Below are 19,659 nucleotides of genomic sequence, written 5' to 3'. Positions count from 1 at the left end.
TAACAGACAGCTGCTTTACTCAGTTGATGGCAGACTCGTGTACTGTGCATTCAGCACTAAAAAGAGTTTAAAAGTGCTCAGACCATCAGTCCATGACAAACTCTTTGTCAACGTGTAGGGTCTGGCTGTCAGAGCTCCTCCATGGGCTTTGGATCAGGAAGGTGGGCACATATGCAATTTCAGGGCTTCGTAGAAGCTTCTGGTGTCTCTATATCAGTATATAGTTGCATTATTTCTACAAGATTAGTCTACCATTCATTTTGGATGTCTCACAGTTTCCACTGAAAGGCATTACATGCCTGGCAGTAAGCTGTCTCTCTCTCTTGGCTAGCTGGCTGTGCTAGAAGGGCTTGGTGAGTGGTCATCTTTTTGTAAGCAGGGCTTGGATGTCTGTGTCACTTTCATCAAACCAGTCTAGGTTTCTCTTAGTACTGAGCCCAGCAATCTCCTTAGTGGTCTCCAAGACTACTGACTTGATGCGTTTCCAGAGTCCATCAGGTGACGTGTCTGCATTATGGGCTTGGCTTTCATGCTTCAAGATTTAATAGGTCGTCAAAGTCCTCAAGGCTGGTGATAAATTATTTTCTGCAGCTACAAGGAGCAATACCCTTAAATTGCAGCAACAGAAATTCGGGCTGGCTATGAGCACAATTATGCACTGGACCATGCTACCCAGAGAAATGGTGGAATCTCTATCTTTAGAAGTTTTAAGAGCATATTGTACAACTATGTGCCTACAATGGTTTAGACAGGAATGATCATACCGCAAGGAGGGGGTTGGACTAGATCAGTGATTCTCAACTGGCCTCAAGGACCTTTCAGATCTATTAGGTGTGCAAACATAATTCACAAGATAAACCCAGGAATTTCCAATAGGAATCCACAGTGTTAAAAATAATTCTGAACTGCTGTAGCCTTTGAGTTCTTCGCAACAGAAGAATTGTTGTTATATTTCTGTAGACAAAAAGCAAGTGAAAGCTAAGAGTTGAAATTTTCCAAGGGATGATGGCAAGTCTAAAAAGGCTGAGAACCACTGGACTAGATTACCTCCCGAGGTCCCTTCCTGCCCTTTTTCTATAACTACAAATGAGAATGTGCGTAAGATGAACATGAAGCACTGCAAGCCTTTTATGGTCTCTTCCTGATCATCATTTTTCCTACAGCAACTGGAGCCTACCTTCCAGGTCTGAAAAATGCTATCCCAGGTTCAGCAGTATCTAAGTGAGCCCTAGATAAACTTGCAGCACTGGAACCGGAAGCAAGACAAACTGATAGGATACAGCTCTCGCACAATAAGAGACAAGAATTTCTGCCTCCTTACCTACAAATTCCCTGTTTCAGCCATGAAACTGTGTAATAAAGAACAAATTCCCTTTCAGATAGTTCACTGACTCTTTCATGCAGCCTTTAATCATATGGGTCCTAATGATTCTTCAATAAACAAGCTCTTGGCAGAAAGGGTATTTGGGAGTAGCCTTAGAGAAGCAATGTTTTACTGTTATAATCTGATTGATCCCAGGGCAAAAGCCAGGCAATCCCCTTCCTCAACTAAGGAGCCTCAAGACACCGCTGCAATTTCAGATGTTGTATTGTTTACTCTGTATCTGCAGGTCAATCATGGTTAATCTTCCAGCAGGTATTCTGCAAGACCTCAGTCTCAAAAGGATGAATTTTAACAGCATGTTAATCCTTGAGCTTGCAGTCTCAAATAACATCTTTTTCTAAATTAACCTTATTAACATGTTTTTCCCCTCAATAATTCATATAGCATAACAGTCTACAAATTACATGCACCCAGGGAGTTTCATCCAGCCCATCCTAACAAAGCTCTTTTCCCACTGATTCATGTGTTCACTATCATTAGGAGACTGGCTCTGCTGGAATATAAGTGTTGCATACTGCTTTGCTGTTCAGTTTGAAACTAAGCACTCAATTGGAAACAAGGATTTGTACAGCTCCTGTGTAAACAAGTTTAATTTTTCTAACAGAGACAATAAGAACATATATACTTGAACACTGAAGAATAAATCAAAAATTGATGTTTGACAAGACACTGTCCATTTAAAAAACTGCTCCAGCATCTTCTCATGAATTTAACAACAACAGAAAAAAGAAGGATCTAGAATGGCAATAAGCCAATGTTAAAAGTCATTCAGTTGCATCCCAGGAGGGTGAAATCAGCTTTTGCCAAAGAGCAGCAATCACAACTTGATGCTGAGGGTGATCCCACTGTAACAGTCCTCTGTTCTCAAAGCACATTGAGGTCGCTGACAGCAGCAAGCCTCAGAGCCAAGAATTCAAGTTTTGACAGTCTGGAATCCACCAACAGGCAGTGCTTGTATTCCATCTACTCGACTTTTGTGAATCTGGAAGGCAGGAGTCACCCAGCGGCCACAAGAACACTGCTCTCCATGCCAATTGAAGGAGCCCAACTTCAATGTGCATTTAGGGCACAGAAGCTGCAAAAAAACCAAAACAAAACAAAAAACACATGCATTTGCTTGGTCAAAGGCACAGCTTCACTTAAACTTCAGGAAGTTGCAACTCAACAGCAGCCTGGGACTTTCTTAAGTTTCAAATCCATACCCAGCCCTCCCCAGACTACAGAGTCACCTTCCACATTCAAAAGACTGCAAGCTACTTCAGTGCAATAAAGGAATTATTCCTCAACCTTCTCCAGTGGCAGACCACTTCTGGAAACCATTTCACAGCTCCCTGTTTTGTTTAGCAGGCAAATTCTTGTGGGCCATATTTATAAAAGCACTTGACAGAAAAAACAAAACAAAACAACAGAACCCCCCCCCCGCCCCAGAGAGCTCACCTCCTATACATCACCTAAATGAAACAACTCAGCACCTAACTGAGTTCAATACCCATCATCTCCCATTGATCTTAAATTTAGTTCCAGGGAACTGAGCAACTAAATATAGTGCTGAATTTTCAGCTCCCCAAGCAGCAGAGCTTTCTAGAAATCTAGCTCTACATCCTACAAATTCTAAAGCAGGGGTGGGCAAAATGGCCGATTTAGTGGCAGCCAGACTCCATTTCTCAGTAGCCTGTATGGCTGGGGCTGGTCTCCATGGGGACCCGCGCCACATCTGGACTGTGAAAGCTCAAGGCGGGGGTTGCCATGGAGACTGTGGGCTGGACTTTGCCCATCTCTGCTCTACAGAGACTTCTACAGTGAGCCAGACTGAGAACTTCTGTAATAACCACAACCAAAAGGTAGAGCTGGAATACAAAAAGAGAAGATGTGAGGAGGTACAAGAAGGCTGCTGCATGGGGCAAAAGCTGTACCAGAAGAGGTACACACCCTACCATGATTGCCAAGGGACCAGTAAGCAGAAGAACTAAACAGGATGAAGGAGGTCTAGAAAACAGCACGGGCAAGTCATGCTGTATCACTGTGAGGAAAAGAGGAACAGTAGGATTCATCTGACTGAAAGGGAGCCAGAGCCACAGGAAACACACTTGGGTTAGACCAGTTCTGCAAAAGAATGAAACAAAGACGAAGAATGCAAGATAAAGAACGCAATGAAGATTTACTAGCCTCACTAGCATCAACATCTGCCCACCTCAATCCTAACAGCAGTGAAAAAAGTAAATGCCCATGTGCAGCAAAAGACAAGAACTTCTCATGAGGAAAGTACAATTCTAGAGGCTGCTCTAGAAACACATCTTCTGCTCCAGGCTTATGTTTTCACCTTAAACTAAACTATCAAACAGTGGCCTACAATTTAACTTGCTATTGTCATAGCAGATGCCTGAAGCAAAATCCCCCTTCAGTGCCACCTTACCACCACTTGCAGGCTAAATGTGACCATCTTCTAATCTTGGAGCTCCAGAACAGTAGGAAGTGAGAATTAATCCCTAAATTAATCACCTTCAGAGGTGGCTCAAGCTGCGTGGACTGTGAAAAAGGCCTTGCATGACAGCTATAAAACTAGGACACTTAAATCTAGTCAGGGATGCAGACAAGAACAAGAATGCCCAGCAAGCAAGCACTCCCTCACCTGCCCTTCCATCATTCCCAACAATGCTGGCTCCATCCACTGTACCGGCTCAATGAAGTAAGAAGTACATTTATCCTGACCATCATTATGTCGCTGAGCAGAATCTTTAATTCTCTTGTGAGCAAAAGCTGCTGGCCCACTTCCTTCAGCATGGGTCAGAATGCTTGAACTACGAAATAGGGACCGCCTGTCATCCAAAATAACAAAGGATTAGTGGGAACATCACGGTATACCAAGGCACAGGGGCACAAGGAGCCCTTGTCGGCAAGGGATGGGTTTTGTCCAGCCGACACAACCATGTAACAAGGTCAGCAATGGCTGACATGTTCAGCTTCTGGCCTGTCGACCAGACCAAGCCCTTGATGCCATGTCATCTAATATGCAGGGCTCCCCAAGAGTTCCAAAGGGATGCAGTATGGGGCCAATCTGGCTCATGCACCAGCTTATTCATCTAACCCACAGGGTCAAAACTGTGAGCACCACTGGTCTGGAGCCAGCCAATTGTCCCCCACAGTTCCACTTGGTTTCTTATACAGCCACAGTTAGCAAAATCACGAAGAAGGAAGTCACACCTTTTTCAAACGGACGTTTCCAAGTTTGTTTGTTTTTTCTGTTCTGAGAATAGCCAACCCATTTTCCTTATGACAGTTTATTTTGAAAAAAAAAAAACAACCTATGGAGGACAAAGGATATGTACCTGCACTTTCTGCACCTATAGAGAGCCTCATTGTTTGAAGCTGGACAAGTGTTGGTTGGATCAATTGCAAAGACTTCTTGGGGCAAGTCCTGCAGCTCTGCAAAAAGACAGACAACACTAGTTTGGGAACTGGGTGGACAGACCCAGCACTTCCTGTGTCTAGGTAAAGTGTTGTGCCTTTCCCCTCTGCATGCGAGAGCTTCCTTTCCTCACCTTGTTTCCATTTTAGAGGAAGTTCAAAACTAAGCAGCCCCACACAGACATGTAAGACAAGCTCTACCATGCTAAAAGCAAGAAGCCTTGGGTCAGCAACAATCGTTGGCATTGTTCCAGCCTACAGAAGACACTTGGTTGCTTGGGCATACAAAACTTCCTCTACACCATTTAGTGTTGCAGCTACTGAGGCTTTTGCGTGCAACTTGTCACCAGGTGCCAGAGCCCTCCGTGGTCAGCAACGCTGCTGTGAATCCCTGAATCACCCTGCATGTCCAGCTGCAGAATTTGGCCTTATGTCCCCTATGTCTACAGGGAAAGCTGCTAGAAGGGACAGAGAGGGGACTGCTCCCAACTCTGTCTTGTGTGCAGGTAGGAAACCCTGATCTCCAGCAACCTGGGGACTACCTACTCCTCACCAGTACCTGGAGGACCCCACCAGCACGATAGGGTGTCCCAGACTACCAGCACCAACTCTGATCAGCTCCGTGCTCGTGAGGATGGGGGTCAGGCCCAGGAGCCCCCAATTTGTTGCCAGGTAGCCCCAGTGTCAGGGCCCAGCAGGCAAGAGCCCGGCCTCCACCCAACCTGACAGCTGCCCAGACACGTGCTCCCCCAGTCCCAGCCGGCTCCGAGCGGGGCTTACCGGGGTGCTCCTGGGCCAGGCGCTGCAGGCGGTAGCACTTGTACAGCCCGCTGGTCGCATCCACCCGGCACCCCATGGCCTCGTACAGCTCCAGCTGCCGCGCGAAGCCTGCGTTCATCCTGCGGGGACAGGGGCGACGCGGGTCAGTACCCGCGGGGGCGGCTCCGGGGCGGGCGGGGGCCGGCACTCACCTAGCTTCGGGCCTGACGGCGCGGACTGCGGCGTAGGCCTCGGGGAAGCGCAGCCCCTCGCTTTTCATCAGGTAGGCAGCCACCACCGCCGCGCTGCGGCTCCGCCCCGCGTGGCTGCAAAGCAAACGACCCAAGCTCGGCTCGGCTCTGGGCCGGAGCAGCGCACTGCAGCACCCCCGCCCCGCCCCGCTCCGCTCTCACCAGCGCACGAGGGCGGCGCGGCCGGTGGCCTGGGCGGCGGCGAGGAAGGCGGCGCAGGCATCCAGGTGGCTCAGCAGGTCGGCGCCGGGCTCGTCGCGGGCCGCCACGTGCAGCGTCCGGACGCCCGGGGGCGGCGGCGCCGGCTCCTCCACATCCACCGAGAGCAGAGCCACCACCCCCGCCGCTTCCAGAGCCCCCGGCGCCGCGCCCGCCTCCGCACCGCCCAGGTACAACCCCCGCCGCACCCGCACCATTCCAGTCCCCGCCGCCATGGCGGGTTCCGGGCCTGCACGCCCTGCCGCCGACGCCACTCTCATGGCAGCTTCCGGTCCCCTCCTGCCAGGTCACGGCGCCTTCCTGCAGTAGAGACGCGCCGCGCTGGTCTGGACGAGGCTCTTAAAAGCACCAACAATGCAGAGAAATGATGAGGCTGAAGTTGCTGCTTTATTCCGGATTCCCGGTTCCTTTTTCAAAGCTAATCTAGACCCAATAAAAGCTTTTTATTAATGAATTACACATTTTAAAGAGAGAATTGCATTAGCTATACTTATTTACCTATTAATATGTGAATTAATATCCTGCATGAAATACAGAGCCCTAAGTGAAGATCAGATTAGGATGAGATTATGGGGCAAAATACTTCTTGAGCCACCCCAAACTTCCTGTCGATGCACCCAAAGACTCCTGAGTGCAGTCCTGCCCACCCCAAAGCAGTTTGGCCCTGCCAACGGACAGCCTCCCATGCCCACTGTACTAAGTATATGGAGTCAAATAAGGCGCTGGTTTTTGTGTTGGGATTATGGCTGAAAATCCTTGGGCCACCCCACACCATGCTTGGGTATCACAAGAGAACATACCTGACTAGCATCTTGCCCAGCTCAAAGCGCAGCTTGGCTGTGCCAGGCTGCCAACTGACAGCTCCCCCCCCCCCCCCCCCACCATACTGAGTATGGGAATCAGGAATAAGGAACTGGGAATAAGGAACCTACTTCAGCCTCATGAGAAATGTGGAAAACACCAAATTCTCATGTAGCAGGCAACTGAGATTTATGCAAGGCTTTTTAGCCATAGTCCAAGTCCAGGCCTTCTGGAGCTAAGCAACAGATTGAACAGAGCACTTTCTGTGGCACTGGGAGATGTGAGTGCTGCGATTAGGCACTGGCCAAGCAAGTTACAACAGTTTCCCTATAAGGAATGTGCTTGGCACAGTGTCAGAGGATTGGTGCACCATGCTTGGTACAGAACCAGAGGATTGGACAATTTGACATGCAAAAAGTTACAAAAGTAATAGACAAACAAGTGAGAGCAGGCGAGTAGAGGTGATAGGCTCATGGTAGATTTGATATCTTTTATTAGACCATTTTTTTTTGCAAAAATGTTATCTTAGCTTTCAGGCACAAACACCCTTCATCAGGCATTGGAGAAAAACATTGTAAAAGTTCTCCTGGGTAGAAATAAAAGCTCATATTTCATAGGATTTCACAGAGGGGTCAATAGATAGAATACTCCTCTGGGCAGGCAGTTCTTAGCTAGTAAGGAGTCTCTTAGCTCTCTTGTGAGGCTCTGTGATGATGCAAATTTCATAGACATTAGGGCTGGAAGGTACCTCATAAAATCATCGGGTCCAGCCCCATGCCCAAGGGGCAGGAAGGCTGCTGGAGTCAAATGATCCCAGCAAGATAGGGATCCAAGTGTGTCTTAAAAGGTGTCCAGAGTAAGTGCTTTCACCACTTCTGCAGGGAGTCTATTCCAGACTCTGGGGACTCGGAGTGTAAAGAAGATTTTTCTTATGTCCAGCCTAAAATGGTCTTCCCAGAGTTTGTGACCATTAGACCTTGTCTTCCCTTGGGGTATCCTGGTAAAACAGACATTCTCCCAATTCCTGGTGCATACCCCTCTGTAACAGGTCACCTCCCCAGTGCCATCTTCCTGGTAATCCACGCCTTATGGGGGCGCCCTTGGAGCCTTCTTTGGGGTTCTTATGTCCCGCCCTATACTCACCTGCCACGTCTTGATGGAAATTATTATGATGATTTTCTTGTGAGCGGGAGACTGCCTATTTCTTTGGGTAGGTTGGGGCCTTTCACCTACGCAGGCCTGACCCCTGGCTAGGCCTCTCCATCTAAACCAACTAAACAGGGTTTGACTTCAAGGCTCTAGCCTTTTCAGTGTCTTGAGGCTCCTGGCCCTCTTTTCTGTTCCAATCTGGAGCCTGGCCCAGGGGCCCGGGCACCAACCCCACAGCCGAGGGGCCACAAGTTCAAAGCCAGGGGACGGCCCTGAGCTCGCAGCCTCCCAGTCCAAAAAAAAAGATACCAAAATAAAGTTGCACCACAAGCGCACCAGACCTCCCTGGCCTTTTTAAGATCTTGCCTTCAGGCACCAGGGTCTGTGCCCCGCCCCCCCCCCCCCAAGAAGCCACACCCTCGCTGGCACTGGGGTCTGTGCCTCTCCCCCCCAAAAAAGCCACACCCTCACTGGCGCTGGGGTCCCCACTCCATAGTGGGTCCCCAAAATGAGGCCTCCTCCTTCCCCTAATAACCTCACCCAAACCGCCGGTCTTATTCATTAATCAGAAAGAAAAAAAACCAAACAGTCCCATCCATGGGTTATAACCGCCACCAGCTAATGTGATAAAGAAAAGCAGCGTGTCAGCTTACATTCACCGGGTCCGTGCTTCGGCTCCCCACCGTCAGCTCATGTCTTTGCTGTGATGGGGTTGCCGTCTCCCCGGGGCCTTCATGGCTCCCCTCTTACCACCTTTGGACTGCTTCTCCATGAAACTCTCTGAGGCACTCCTTCCCCTCCAGCAGCTCCCTCCAAATTACAGCTCTGCCCAGGGTTTTTATAGTCCTGCCCCTTCCGGTCAGCTGACTAGCTGACCAGGCTCAACATTTAACCCCTTCTTTCCCAGCACTTCATGCCCAGAAAGTTCTGGCCTTAAAGGGGCGGACGTGCCTTCTGGTAACAGGGCTAGGGTCCCCTGTTACACCCTCATATACTTATAGGAAGCCACCAAGTCCCCCCTGAGCCTTCACTTTTCCAGGCTGAAGATTCCCATGCCTCAGCCTTTCCTCATAAGACCTGTTCTCTTGACTTCTAATCATGCACATGGCTCTCCTCTGGACTCTCTCAAGCTTCTCCACATCCTTCCTAAAGTTCAGAGCCCAGAACTAAATGTAATGCTCCAGCCCAGTACCAAGGCTGAGTACAGCGGGAGGATGACATCCTGGGTCTTGCTTGAGATGCATCGATAGATACAAGCCAGAGTTTTGTTTGCTTTGCCAGCTGCATCATTGCATTGGCTACAAAATGAACATGATCCAACAATCATGACCCCAAAATCTCTTTCGGTCGTGGTGCTAGTGAGCATAGCACTGCTGAGCCTATAGGTATGATGTGAATTCTTTTTCCCAGGGTGGAGCACCTTGCATTTCTCAGTGTTGGATGCCATCAGGTTTTGATCCGCCCACCTTGCAAGCTTGTCCAGGTTGGCCTGAATCACCAGCCTGTCCTCAGATGAGACCACACTTCCCCATAGTTTGGTGTCTTAGATTTCATAGACACTAGGACTGGAAGGGACCTTGGAAGATCATCGAGTCCAGCCCCCTGCCCCAGGGGCAGGAAGTCAGCAAGGGTCATAGGATCCCAGCAAGATAAACATCCAAATGTCTCTTGAAGGTGTTCAAAGTAGGTGCTTGAACCACCTCTGGCAGCAGTCTATTCCAAACATTGGGGGCTTGAACAGTAAAGAAGTTCTTCCTTATATCCAGCCTGAAATGGTCATGGAGGAGTTTGTGACCATTCAATCTGGTCATCCCTTGGGGTGCTCTGGTGATCAGACGTTCCCCCAGATCCTGGTGAGCACCCCTGATAAACTTATAGGTGGCTACCAGATCACCCCGAGCCTGTGCTTTTCCAGGCTGAAGAGTCCCATAGCTCTCAGCCTGTCATCAGAAGGTCTGTTTTCCTGACCTCTGATCATGCACATGACTCTCCTCTGGACTCTGTCAAGCTTCTCCACTTCCTTTTTGAATTGTGGAGTCCAAAACTGGATGCAGTACTCTAGCTGCGGCCTCACCAAGGCCGAGTACAATGGCAGAATGATGTCCCGGGATTTGCTTGAGAAGCATTTATGGATGCAAACCAGCATTTTGTGCGCTTTACTAGATGCAGCATTACATTAATGGCTCATGTTCATCTTGTGGTCAATCATGACCCCCAAGTCCCATTCATCCATAGTGCTAGGCAGTGTAGCACTGCCGAGCCTATAAGGATGCTGCAGATTTTTCCTCCCAAAGTGGAGAACCTTGCATTTTTCAGTGTTAAACACAATCAGGTTCTTGTCCACCCATTTCCTGAGCCTGTCAAGGTCAGCCTGGATCGCCCTCCTGTCCTCAGGTGTGGACGCTTTACCCCAGAGTTTGGGGTCATCAGCGAACTTGGCCAGTCCGCGTCTAATACCAATATCCACATACATCATTAATGAAGATGTTGAATAGTATAGGCCCAAGGACACTGCCTTGAGGGATCCCACTGGTCACAGCACACCAGAATGATGGGCTTCCATCAACTACCACCCTCTGGGTCTGACCACGGAGCCAATTCCCCAGCCAGTGGATCATGGTGAGGCCGAGGCCGCAGTTAGCCAATTTTGCTAAGAGGTGATCATGGGATACCAAATCAAAGGCTTTTTTAAAGTCAAGGTATATCACATCAATCTTGTCTCCCTTGACCAGGTGATAGGTCACCTGGTCGTAAAAGGAAATAAGATTGGTCAAGCAAGACCTATCCGCAACCAACTCATGCTGGCTATCCCTCAGCCAATCTGTTAAGAACGGTCCCTTTGATAATCTTTTCTAAGACCTTCCCCGGGATAGAGGTCTATCCCGGGCCTGTAGTTTGTCAGATCCACTTTCCTCCCTTTCTTGAAGATAGGCACCACATTGGCCTTCCAATCTTCGGGCAGTTCACCAGAGCACCAGGAGTTCTCAAAGATCTGTGCCAAGGGCTGAGCTCTGATGCTTGCCAGCTCCTCGAGTACCCTCAGGTATAAACTGTCAGGGCTGGCTGACGTGAAGGTATCCAGCCTCTCAAGGTGTTCCTTCATGAGGTCAGCATTGATGGAGGGTGAGGAATCTCCCTCACCCAGGCCTTCCCATCCCATAATGGGCAGGGGCGTCCCATGGGACTGGTGAAAAACCAACGGAAAGTACCCATTTAGTAAGCTGGCTTTTTCCTGGGTGTCAGTTATCAGTTGTCCCATTTGGTTTAGCATGGGCCCAGTGTTGCCCTTGCTTTTCCTCTGACTCCCCACATACCTAAAAAAGGACTTTTTATTGTCCTTGATACTTGTAGCTAGTTGGAGTTCACTCGCAGCCTTGGCTTTCCTGGTTCTCTCCCTGCAGTTCTGGACTAGTGCAGAGCATTTCTCCTTGGAGGTGGATCCAGATCTTCATCCTTTGTAGGTCTTTCTTTTTAGACAGAGGAGGTCCGCTAGTTCACTGCAGAGCCGAGGGTGCTACTGTGCCCTTTTGCTGCCTTTTCTCCGAGATGGGATACACTTTGCTTGTGCATCCAGGATCGCTCCCTTGAGGAGCAACCACTTGTCCTGAACTCCCCTCCCCTTTGGGTCATGTTCCCTTAGGGCCTCACTGACAAGTCTCCTGAGCTTGTCAAAGTCAGCTTTCCTGAAGTCGAGGACTTCTGTATTGCTGACTGACTCGTTAGCTTTATGGCAGATGGTGAAGGTGATCAGCTCATGGTCATTGTCACCCGGCTTCCCTTTGATCATTAGGTTGCTGATTAGGTTGTCCCCCGTTGCCAGTACCAGGACGAGCAGCGCTTTACCTCTTGTCAGCTCATAGACTTCTTGCATCAGATAGAGCTCATCCGCGCATGACAGAAATCTTAGCAACCGTTCAGATTTGGCTGAGCACTCTTCCCATGAGATGTCTGGGTAGTTGAAGTCTCCTATGAGAACCATGCATCAGGAGCATGTGGCGTCAGCCAATTCCCTGGCGAAGTCTTGGTCAAGCTCTTGATCCTGGGTGGAGGTCTGTAGTAGACTCCCACCATTGTGTCCCCTGTGCTGTGTTCCCCACGGATTTTAACCCAGAGGGTTTCCAGTCATCCACCCTGGGTGCCGGTGTCGGCTTGCAGGGACATGTAGCTTTCCTTGACATTAAGGAGATTAGTTTTTTCGTGGGTGTCAGTTGTCAGCTGCCCCATTTGGTTTAGCAAGGGTCCAATGTTGCCCTTGTTTTTCTTCCGACTACCCACATACCTGAAGGAGGACTTTTTGTTTTCCTTGATTCCCGTAGCCAACTTGAATTTGGCTTTGGCTTTCCTAGTTTGCTCCCTACAGGTGTGGGCCAGTGTTGAATAATCCTCCTTGGTGATGTTACCTGACTTCCAGCCCTTGTAGGCTTCTCTTTTCAGATACGGGAGGTCTGTAAGTCCCCTATTTAGCCATGGGTGTCGCCCAGCCATTTTGCTACCTTTCCTATGGGCTGGGATGGACTTCCCTTGTGCTTCAAGGATCACATCCTTAAGGAGTGACCACTCCTCATGGACTCCCCTCTCTGCTAGATCCTGGTTTCTCAGGGCCATGGCAACCAGCCTCCTGAGCTTATGAAAGTTGGCTTTCGTAAGATCATGGATTTATGCATTGCTGACTGATTTGCTAGCTTTGCGATGGATAGAGAAAGTGATCAACTCATGATCACCGTCTTCCAGCTTCCCTTTGATTCTCAGGTTGCTTACTAGATCATCCCTGTTGGCCAGTACCAGATCCAGTAGCACCTTACCTCTTGTGGCCTGTAGACTTCTTGAGACAAGTAGAGTTTGTCAATGTAGATGAGAAAGCTATGCGACTGATCAGATTTGGCAAAGTGCTCCTCATGAGATGTCAGCGTAGTTGAAGTCACCCATGGCAACCATGCACCAAGTGCATGCAGCATCTACTAGTTCCCTTGTGAATGTGTAGTCAATGTGGCAAAGTGGGGCTCCCCAACTAGCCACAGTGCTAGTTTCCTCACTTGCCTTTGAGCACGCCACCCTCCTGACTTGCCTGCCATGCATTATTGTTAATTAATTAAGTTGTTAATTAAGGCAGGAGGCTACCCATTCTTGCCCCAATACCAGGGGGTGCTATCTGAGGCTCTGTTCCTCACCTACACCGCAGCCCAAGCCTCACAGATGGCATCCAGGTGACAATGCTCCTGGACAAATGCTTGCAGCCGGACCAAGCTTAGCCCTCGTTGTCAGGCCTCAGACACACACACATTCATACCACCCTCCTCTCACTAGGGACTCTTACACTCCACCCTCTCTCACAGGGTCTCTTTCACGCCTCGGCAACTTATACTGCCTTGTTCCCCCTTTGATCAGGCTGCTTAGGCTACAGGCTTTAGCTAGCTCATACCTTGGGTGGCAGATGTACTGTCTTTTGGGTCTCTCCCACAACCCTCACCAGGGTAGTGGCCAGCCAGTTACCTGACTGGGTCTAAGCTTGCCCTGGCCCCTTCCAGGGCAACTCTATACATTCAGACATGCTGTCTAGTTTCCCTGTCACTGGGGTTCAACACCTGCCCCTCTCTGACTGAGCCCCCTTTAATCAGCCTCTGCCCCAAACTACAGCCTCAGGCCTCTGGAGACATACCTTGGCCTACTCCCCTCACATGGAGCCGCCCCCTCACTGGGGCTCCTCATCTCTGCCCCCCTCACTGGGGCTCCACACCACCCCCTCACTGGGGTCTTGGAGCTTCCCTCCCTGGTGGGCTCACGTGGCCGTAGCCATGCCTGGCCCCAACTGCCTTTTCTTGGGGTCGTACACCCCACAGGGCTCAGGTGGCCACAGCCGTGCCTGGCCCCAGCTACCTCTGATGGTATGTGACCCACCCGAAGGCGAGGGCTAGGGTTAAGGCACCCCTACCTGCCTTTCACTGGGGTGGTAACTGGCCTGGCATTTCCTGGGGGCTCCTGCACCACTGAGAGCCCCACCAGGCCACCCACTCCTGGCAGGATGCAGTTTTAGGTCATGCCCAGGACCAGGAGCCTCCAAACCATCCCCTACAGCTCCTGCCCTTACCTTCAGGATGTTACATGGAGCCTTGCAGCCAGGTGATGATACTGCCTGGCCTGCCAGCAGTAAACTGCCCTGTTTATATAGGCAGCCAGAGATCTAAAATGGCTGCCGCAATCTGCTGGCTGCTTGGCTCCACTCTTAAAGTGGCAGGCACCAATAGTCCCCAGCCACAGTCAAGATCTTCCTCTTGGTTAGGAGGTCTGTAGTAGACTCCTACCAATGTATCCCCTTCACCATGTTCCCCCTGTAATCTGACCCAAAGGGTCTTGAGTCACCCTTCTTGGGTGCCTGTGGCAGAACGCCATCTCAGTCTCTCCCCAAACTCTGCTATCTGGCTTATTACCTATCTGACAATTTGGTTACCATGGTCACTGCAGAGGGCAGCCACCACTGCTCCCATCTGCTTCAGATAACCCTGAGTTGTAACCTGAGCTGAATACATTCCTGAGGGAGGGGGGAACCTGTTCCTTTTGCCTGTGTGACTGGCCTTACACACCGGCGTGGTGGGGCTTAAACTTCCTATTCTTCTAAGCAATGACATCATGACTGGGAGGGAAGGCAAAGGCTGCTGTCCCTCTACCAGGCAACCAGTGATGCATTACCAATTGATTGGCTTGTAGCCAACTTCAGCTAGTCTCCACTGGATCCCAGAATGACGATTCAGATCACTGTTCCCGATTCGATTTGGCCAAATCTGAAGATTCGATGCCGATTCAAACATAGACACAGCTTTAAAAGTTTTTTTCTATATACCTCAAGGTATCAGCGTGGCTTGTGAACTCTGCGATGCTGTGGTGCATGGAGCATCCCACAGGAGTGCAGGGTGGGGCCCTTCATGTGCTCAGCAGTGAAGCCGGAAGTCGATCAGATGTACTTCTGGTTCACTTCTCAGTCCGCCAGGGAGCACGTGGGGGGCTCCCCCGCCCCCCCCCCCCGGTTGGTGATCGGCCACGGGGGGATTCTGGGTGCCCCCCCCAGACCCAGGAGGGACCTGTCACTGAGCCGGGGGAGGGGGTAGTGGGGCCCCCTGGTGCACTCCCCAACAGACCCAGAAGTGGACCAGAATTAGTTCTGGTCCACTTCCGGGTCTGCTGCTGAGAGCGCTGGGACCCCCACCCACGCTCCTGTGGGACGCTCCATGAGCCCCAGCATCACAGCAGACATAAGCTGCCTGCTACCTTAAATGTTTTTTCTACATACCTTTAAGCTGTGTCTATGTCCGAATCAATTCGGAGGCTTCCAATTCAATTTGGAGAGATTAAACGGTCCTCCGATTCAATTCAGATTTGGAGATTCGGCCACCAAATCAAGCCAAATCTCCACTGAATTGAATCAGGGTCTGAAGCTCCGCACAGCCCTAATGGACACTGTTAGAACCCAACTCCATGCGGTGCCTAACAACTAGGGAGACGACAATCCAATTGCCCACAGATCCTGTTACTCATTAGCCAGAGCAAGCAGGGAGCAAACACCAGCACACATTGCTGGAAACAACTTTATTCAAAATGGAGACAGCTTTGGACTAGCTCCCAAAAAATAACGAGCCAGGGAGCTGTCCTGAACATTAGTTCTTTTCACATTTTATACACCTTGGTTCATACTCATTAACATTCATTCCACCTCTATCCCTCTTTCTGTTCCACCCATTTTTCCTCCCATTTCAAGCTCCGCCTCTGTTTACTTCTTTAGCATAAAATTGCCTATGCATTTCATTCATTTACATGCCTCTCTGCTAAGAGTGCATGCGTAAGACTTTGATCTCCACTTCTTTCGGTCACTTGCTGGTTCTTTCTAGTTCTTTGCTGATTTCAGCACCATCTCCAAGGTCTTGCTTCTGCTTTATCTCCTGACAATAGCTGGTGGGCTGCATCTTGTTCTCCTTACACAAGGAATCATGCATCTTGCACGCTATCCCATTGTTAGGAAACTGCTTACTTAAACATTTTCAAAGTTACTTTAATACATCTTTTTGCCTTGTGACCAGCAGCTTTTGCTGAGACACAGCTACAAGCCTTTATTCAGCTGCAAATCCAGTGGTCCCCCAAAATCCAAATATGGTTACCCTAACAGACACACTACAAGCTGCCTGACTCCAGAGGAAAGCTCTATCAGCCTCTGGATGATACTTGTGAGTAAGCTGCTTGAAATCTAACTAGATATATAGCCTGCAGTAACTCAAAATGCATGATCAAAGGCTACCATGCCACTGTTTGCTCTACAGGTTATTCTTTGATCTTGCTTTACCCTGTATCCTACTCCAAACCTACTGCTCGTAACCAATAAAGTTCTCCGCTGTCCCTAGCATGGGAGGCTTATTGGGAGAGGGTCTAAATTATGCCTTCGGGTTCCCTTGGTTCAGCTGACTAAGGGAGACCACTATTTGTGCTTCAAACTAAGGGAAACACCCCAAGTTCTTGCAGTGGGTCAAGTACCCTTCAGGTCTATAAAGCCTGTGTACCTCATGAGGCACAGAGTCACTAACAGACCGAGACTCGCGAGTGGTGGCAACATTACGCCCAGGCTTGCGGGTGTGCTTCAGGAAGGTGGTCAGCCAGATGTAAAGGTGCCCTCAGGGAGGCACTCAGAGCTTGGTGGGTGGCTCAGTGCAAGAGCACCCCCTACTGGCCCGCCACAGTGCCAAACTCCACTTGTAGGGAAGTGTACTGCTCCTTCACATAGAGAGCTACACCCCTCCCTTTCTAGCAACACGATCCCTCCTGTACAGGGTATAGCCATCTATACGTGTGGTCCAGTCATAGGTGGAATCCCACCAGGTTTCTATGAGATAGTATTCATTTTTATTTAGCAGGAGGGCCAGTTCCTCCTGTTTGTTCCCCACGCTCCTGTCATTTGTGTACAGGCAAGTAAGCCTGTCATTGGAGGTCCTAGGCTTCCCAGCACTCCTAGAAGAGTTCCATCCCTGGCCTGGGTAGGAGCAAATTCTGTTGGGAATTTATTTGTGTCCCTTGTGCTGCATGACTTACTGATTCTGCGTTTGTCACTTGGTGGGCTTGCACTGGTGGTTGTCTGCCCATCCCCTGTCGATCTTAGTTTAAAGCCCTGTTGAGTAGGTCAGCCTTTCTGATCAAGAAGAGCTTCTTCCCCACTGGAGTGACGTGGTGACTGTCCCTTCCCAACAGTCCAGTGCCTCCACCTCTGAAGTATGGGCTATGGCCAAAGAAGCTGAAGCCTTTGCAGTGACACCAGCACCACAGTCTTCTATTGACTTCATCAATTCATCTGTCCCTCCTGTGCCCGTGACTCATAACCAGGGGGATTGAGGAAATTACCTTGAACAAAGGCATACTGTTACCCTGGGAGGACAGGTGCAGGGAGACTCCTCCTTAGCTTGCTTCAGCAGCCATACGGTTGAGGATAAGCAGAACTCGGGGGTATCCAAACCCCAAGCCTCCAGGCTTGGGCCTACACGTAGTATGCCTGCCAAAGGATTTGGAAGCATCTGAAGCCTCAGGTTGGAGGATGTAGTAGGATGTTGCCGGTAGTAGGGCCACATATGGTTCTTGAAGGACTCACAGATTTGGAATTTATTTGGCTGATTTGACTTTAAAAAAAAATTATTATTATTATTATTACAGCTGCGGGGTCTCTACTTGAACAGCAGGGAGCCAGAAACTAAGATCCCACACACCCAGTGGAGGACTCGAGGCCTGGTACCCCTGAAGGTCGCTGCTGTAACATCTAAGGAGCCATTTGGCAGGTTGTATTATGGGGAGAAACCCTGTAATATTGTCTAGGGGTTACTACTTGATACCACATTGGATGAGTTGCCGTGTCAATCCTTGGAGGGCTATGGCAAAAAGAAATTCTAGTAGTAACAATTAGACTGTCCTCAAAAATTATTGTAGCTGTGATGATGAAGCACGGTTACATTGGGGAATTTGAGGTCATTGATGATCACAGAGTTGGGAAAAATATTTGTCAGTCTCACAGGCAGAGTTAACAAGTGTGGTGTGATCAGGCCCAGATTTGATGTTCAACTGAAGGAAAAATGGCAAAATAAACTGCTCTTCTCATGTTGGTCTGGGTGCATAGTGCTGACAACCTCAGCCAGCATCATGGATCATGAGGAAGCTAGGCAAACAAACAAACAAACAAACAAACAAAACAAACAAACAAACCCCCCACACACAGGAAGCAAAATTCTGCCTTTTCTTTTTGCAGAGGGGCAGCATCACTTCAGAGCAAAATCATGCCTGGTCTTGTCAAGAAGGGAGGCAAGGACCAGGCTAACGCTAAATCTAATTCTTCCCAGGCAGGGCTGCATTTCCCTGTAGCCTGGGTGCACAATCTGCTTCACAAGGGCAATTGCATTAAGCAAGTGGGAGCTGGGGCATCAGTCTATTTGGCTACAGTGATGGAATGTCTGACAGCTGAAATCTTGGAATTGCCTGGGAATGCTGTCCACAACAAGAAGACAACTTGCATTATTCCAGTCCACAATGACGAGAAGCTGAACAAACTGCTGGGGGGAGTCACCATTCTCAGGGCAGGGTCCTGCCTAACATCCAGACAGTGCTCCTGCCTAAGAAAACTGAAAGCCACAAAGCCAAGGGCAAGTGGGATCTGCAGATTTAGACCTAGAATCAGCAATATTCATAACATAAAACGCACCTGTCCGATGCTCTCTGCTGCTGCCACTGCTGTGGCAGCATCCTGCCACTCTTCCAGCCCTGGAGCACCTGGGACCCTGTATGCAGGGAGCCTGCTTGATGTGCACAGGGTTAGGTGGCTGCTCAGACCCAAGGAAGGGTGTTTGTATGCCCAGCAGCTTATCTAGCATCTCCCCCGTCTCCTATAGCTGCTCCCTCAGAAAATGTCGCTAGACAAACCCTGCTCCTTCCATGTTCTCTGAGCCATCGCTGCCACAACAATACCATCACTGCACACTGCTCATGAAAAGCTGAAGGGGTCTCTCATCCCTGCCCATAGCCGCAAGTCTCCTTTAGTGCTGGGGCAGAAGCGACATGACAGAAATCCTCAAGGGCCCTTTTCCCCCATGCATTTCCCACAACATCGCTCTCTCTGCTTTGGTGTGTGGGCCTCCTACGGTTTCCCATTTCCCCTCCACATAAATGCATGTCAGTATGAATGTAGCAGGATCCTGGTACAGGTTCCACTTCACAGCTTGGAAGTTGGGGCCTGCCCTCTGGCAGTAGTTTATGAGCCTCTCTCTAAGGAGGGGTTTCTTATCCCTTGATGCTCAGAGCTTAGCAAGTGGAGGCAGCAGGCCTCAGGAGAGAAGGAGAATCTAGAATACATGAGCCCAATCTCTAACTTCCTTGGTAATTGTTGCAAATAGCTCTGAAGTCAGCAGAGGGCAGCCTTGATCTCTCAATCTAATCAAAGAATTGGGTGGTCAGAGTTGAACAGAGTATTACCAATAAATATCAAATGAGTCAGGAAAAGAATCATGGCTACAAAGATTGCAGGGCACCTTTGATGCTTCCCCCCATGCTGTCTTAAACTCAGAACCCAAACCTATCTAGGAAAAAAACAATGTTTCATCTTCAAAGCCAATGAGCTCAGACCCTTCCAACAAAAGCCTTCTGCTGAACATGATATCGTTGCCACCTCCACTGCCAACAGTA

The 19,659-nt window shown here is 49.5% G+C and overlaps 1 protein-coding gene and 1 pseudogene across 1 annotated transcript; one reads left to right on the top strand and one right to left on the bottom strand.

The window, feature by feature from the left end:
* Positions 1–1,956: 1,956 nt before the first annotated feature.
* On the bottom strand, positions 1,957–6,248 carry DUSP12 (dual specificity phosphatase 12). Its single transcript, XM_006269379.4, has 6 exons — positions 5,962–6,248; positions 5,761–5,874; positions 5,570–5,688; positions 4,711–4,807; positions 4,014–4,200; positions 1,957–2,459 (listed from the first exon to the last, which is right to left on the bottom strand). Exons 1-6 carry the CDS (start codon positions 6,231–6,233, stop codon positions 2,298–2,300), a joined length of 951 nt encoding a protein of 316 aa, XP_006269441.2. The 5' UTR covers positions 6,234–6,248; the 3' UTR covers positions 1,957–2,297.
* Positions 6,124–18,722, top strand: LOC109285364 (histone H2A type 2-C-like; annotated as a pseudogene).
* The last annotated feature ends 937 nt before the right edge of the window (positions 18,723–19,659 follow it).

This window comes from Alligator mississippiensis, chromosome 1 (assembly GCF_030867095.1).
Source record: "Alligator mississippiensis isolate rAllMis1 chromosome 1, rAllMis1, whole genome shotgun sequence".
NCBI lineage: Eukaryota > Metazoa > Chordata > Crocodylia > Alligatoridae > Alligator > Alligator mississippiensis.
The sequence above is the reverse complement of the archived record's forward strand: the minus strand, read 5'-3'. Positions and strand labels throughout refer to the sequence as shown.

Coding starts and splice junctions, on each gene's coding strand:
- DUSP12 (XM_006269379.4), bottom strand. CDS start 6,233: ATGGCGGCGGGGACTGGAATGGTGCGGGTGCGGCGGGGGTTGTACCTG. Junction 5,875..5,961: donor CGCGCCGCCCTCGTGCGCTG/GTGAGAGCGGAG, acceptor TTTGCTTTGCAG/CCACGCGGGGCGGAGCCGCA. Junction 4,808..5,569: donor CCTGGCCCAGGAGCACCCCG/GTAAGCCCCGCT, acceptor GTCTTTTTGCAG/AGCTGCAGGACTTGCCCCAA.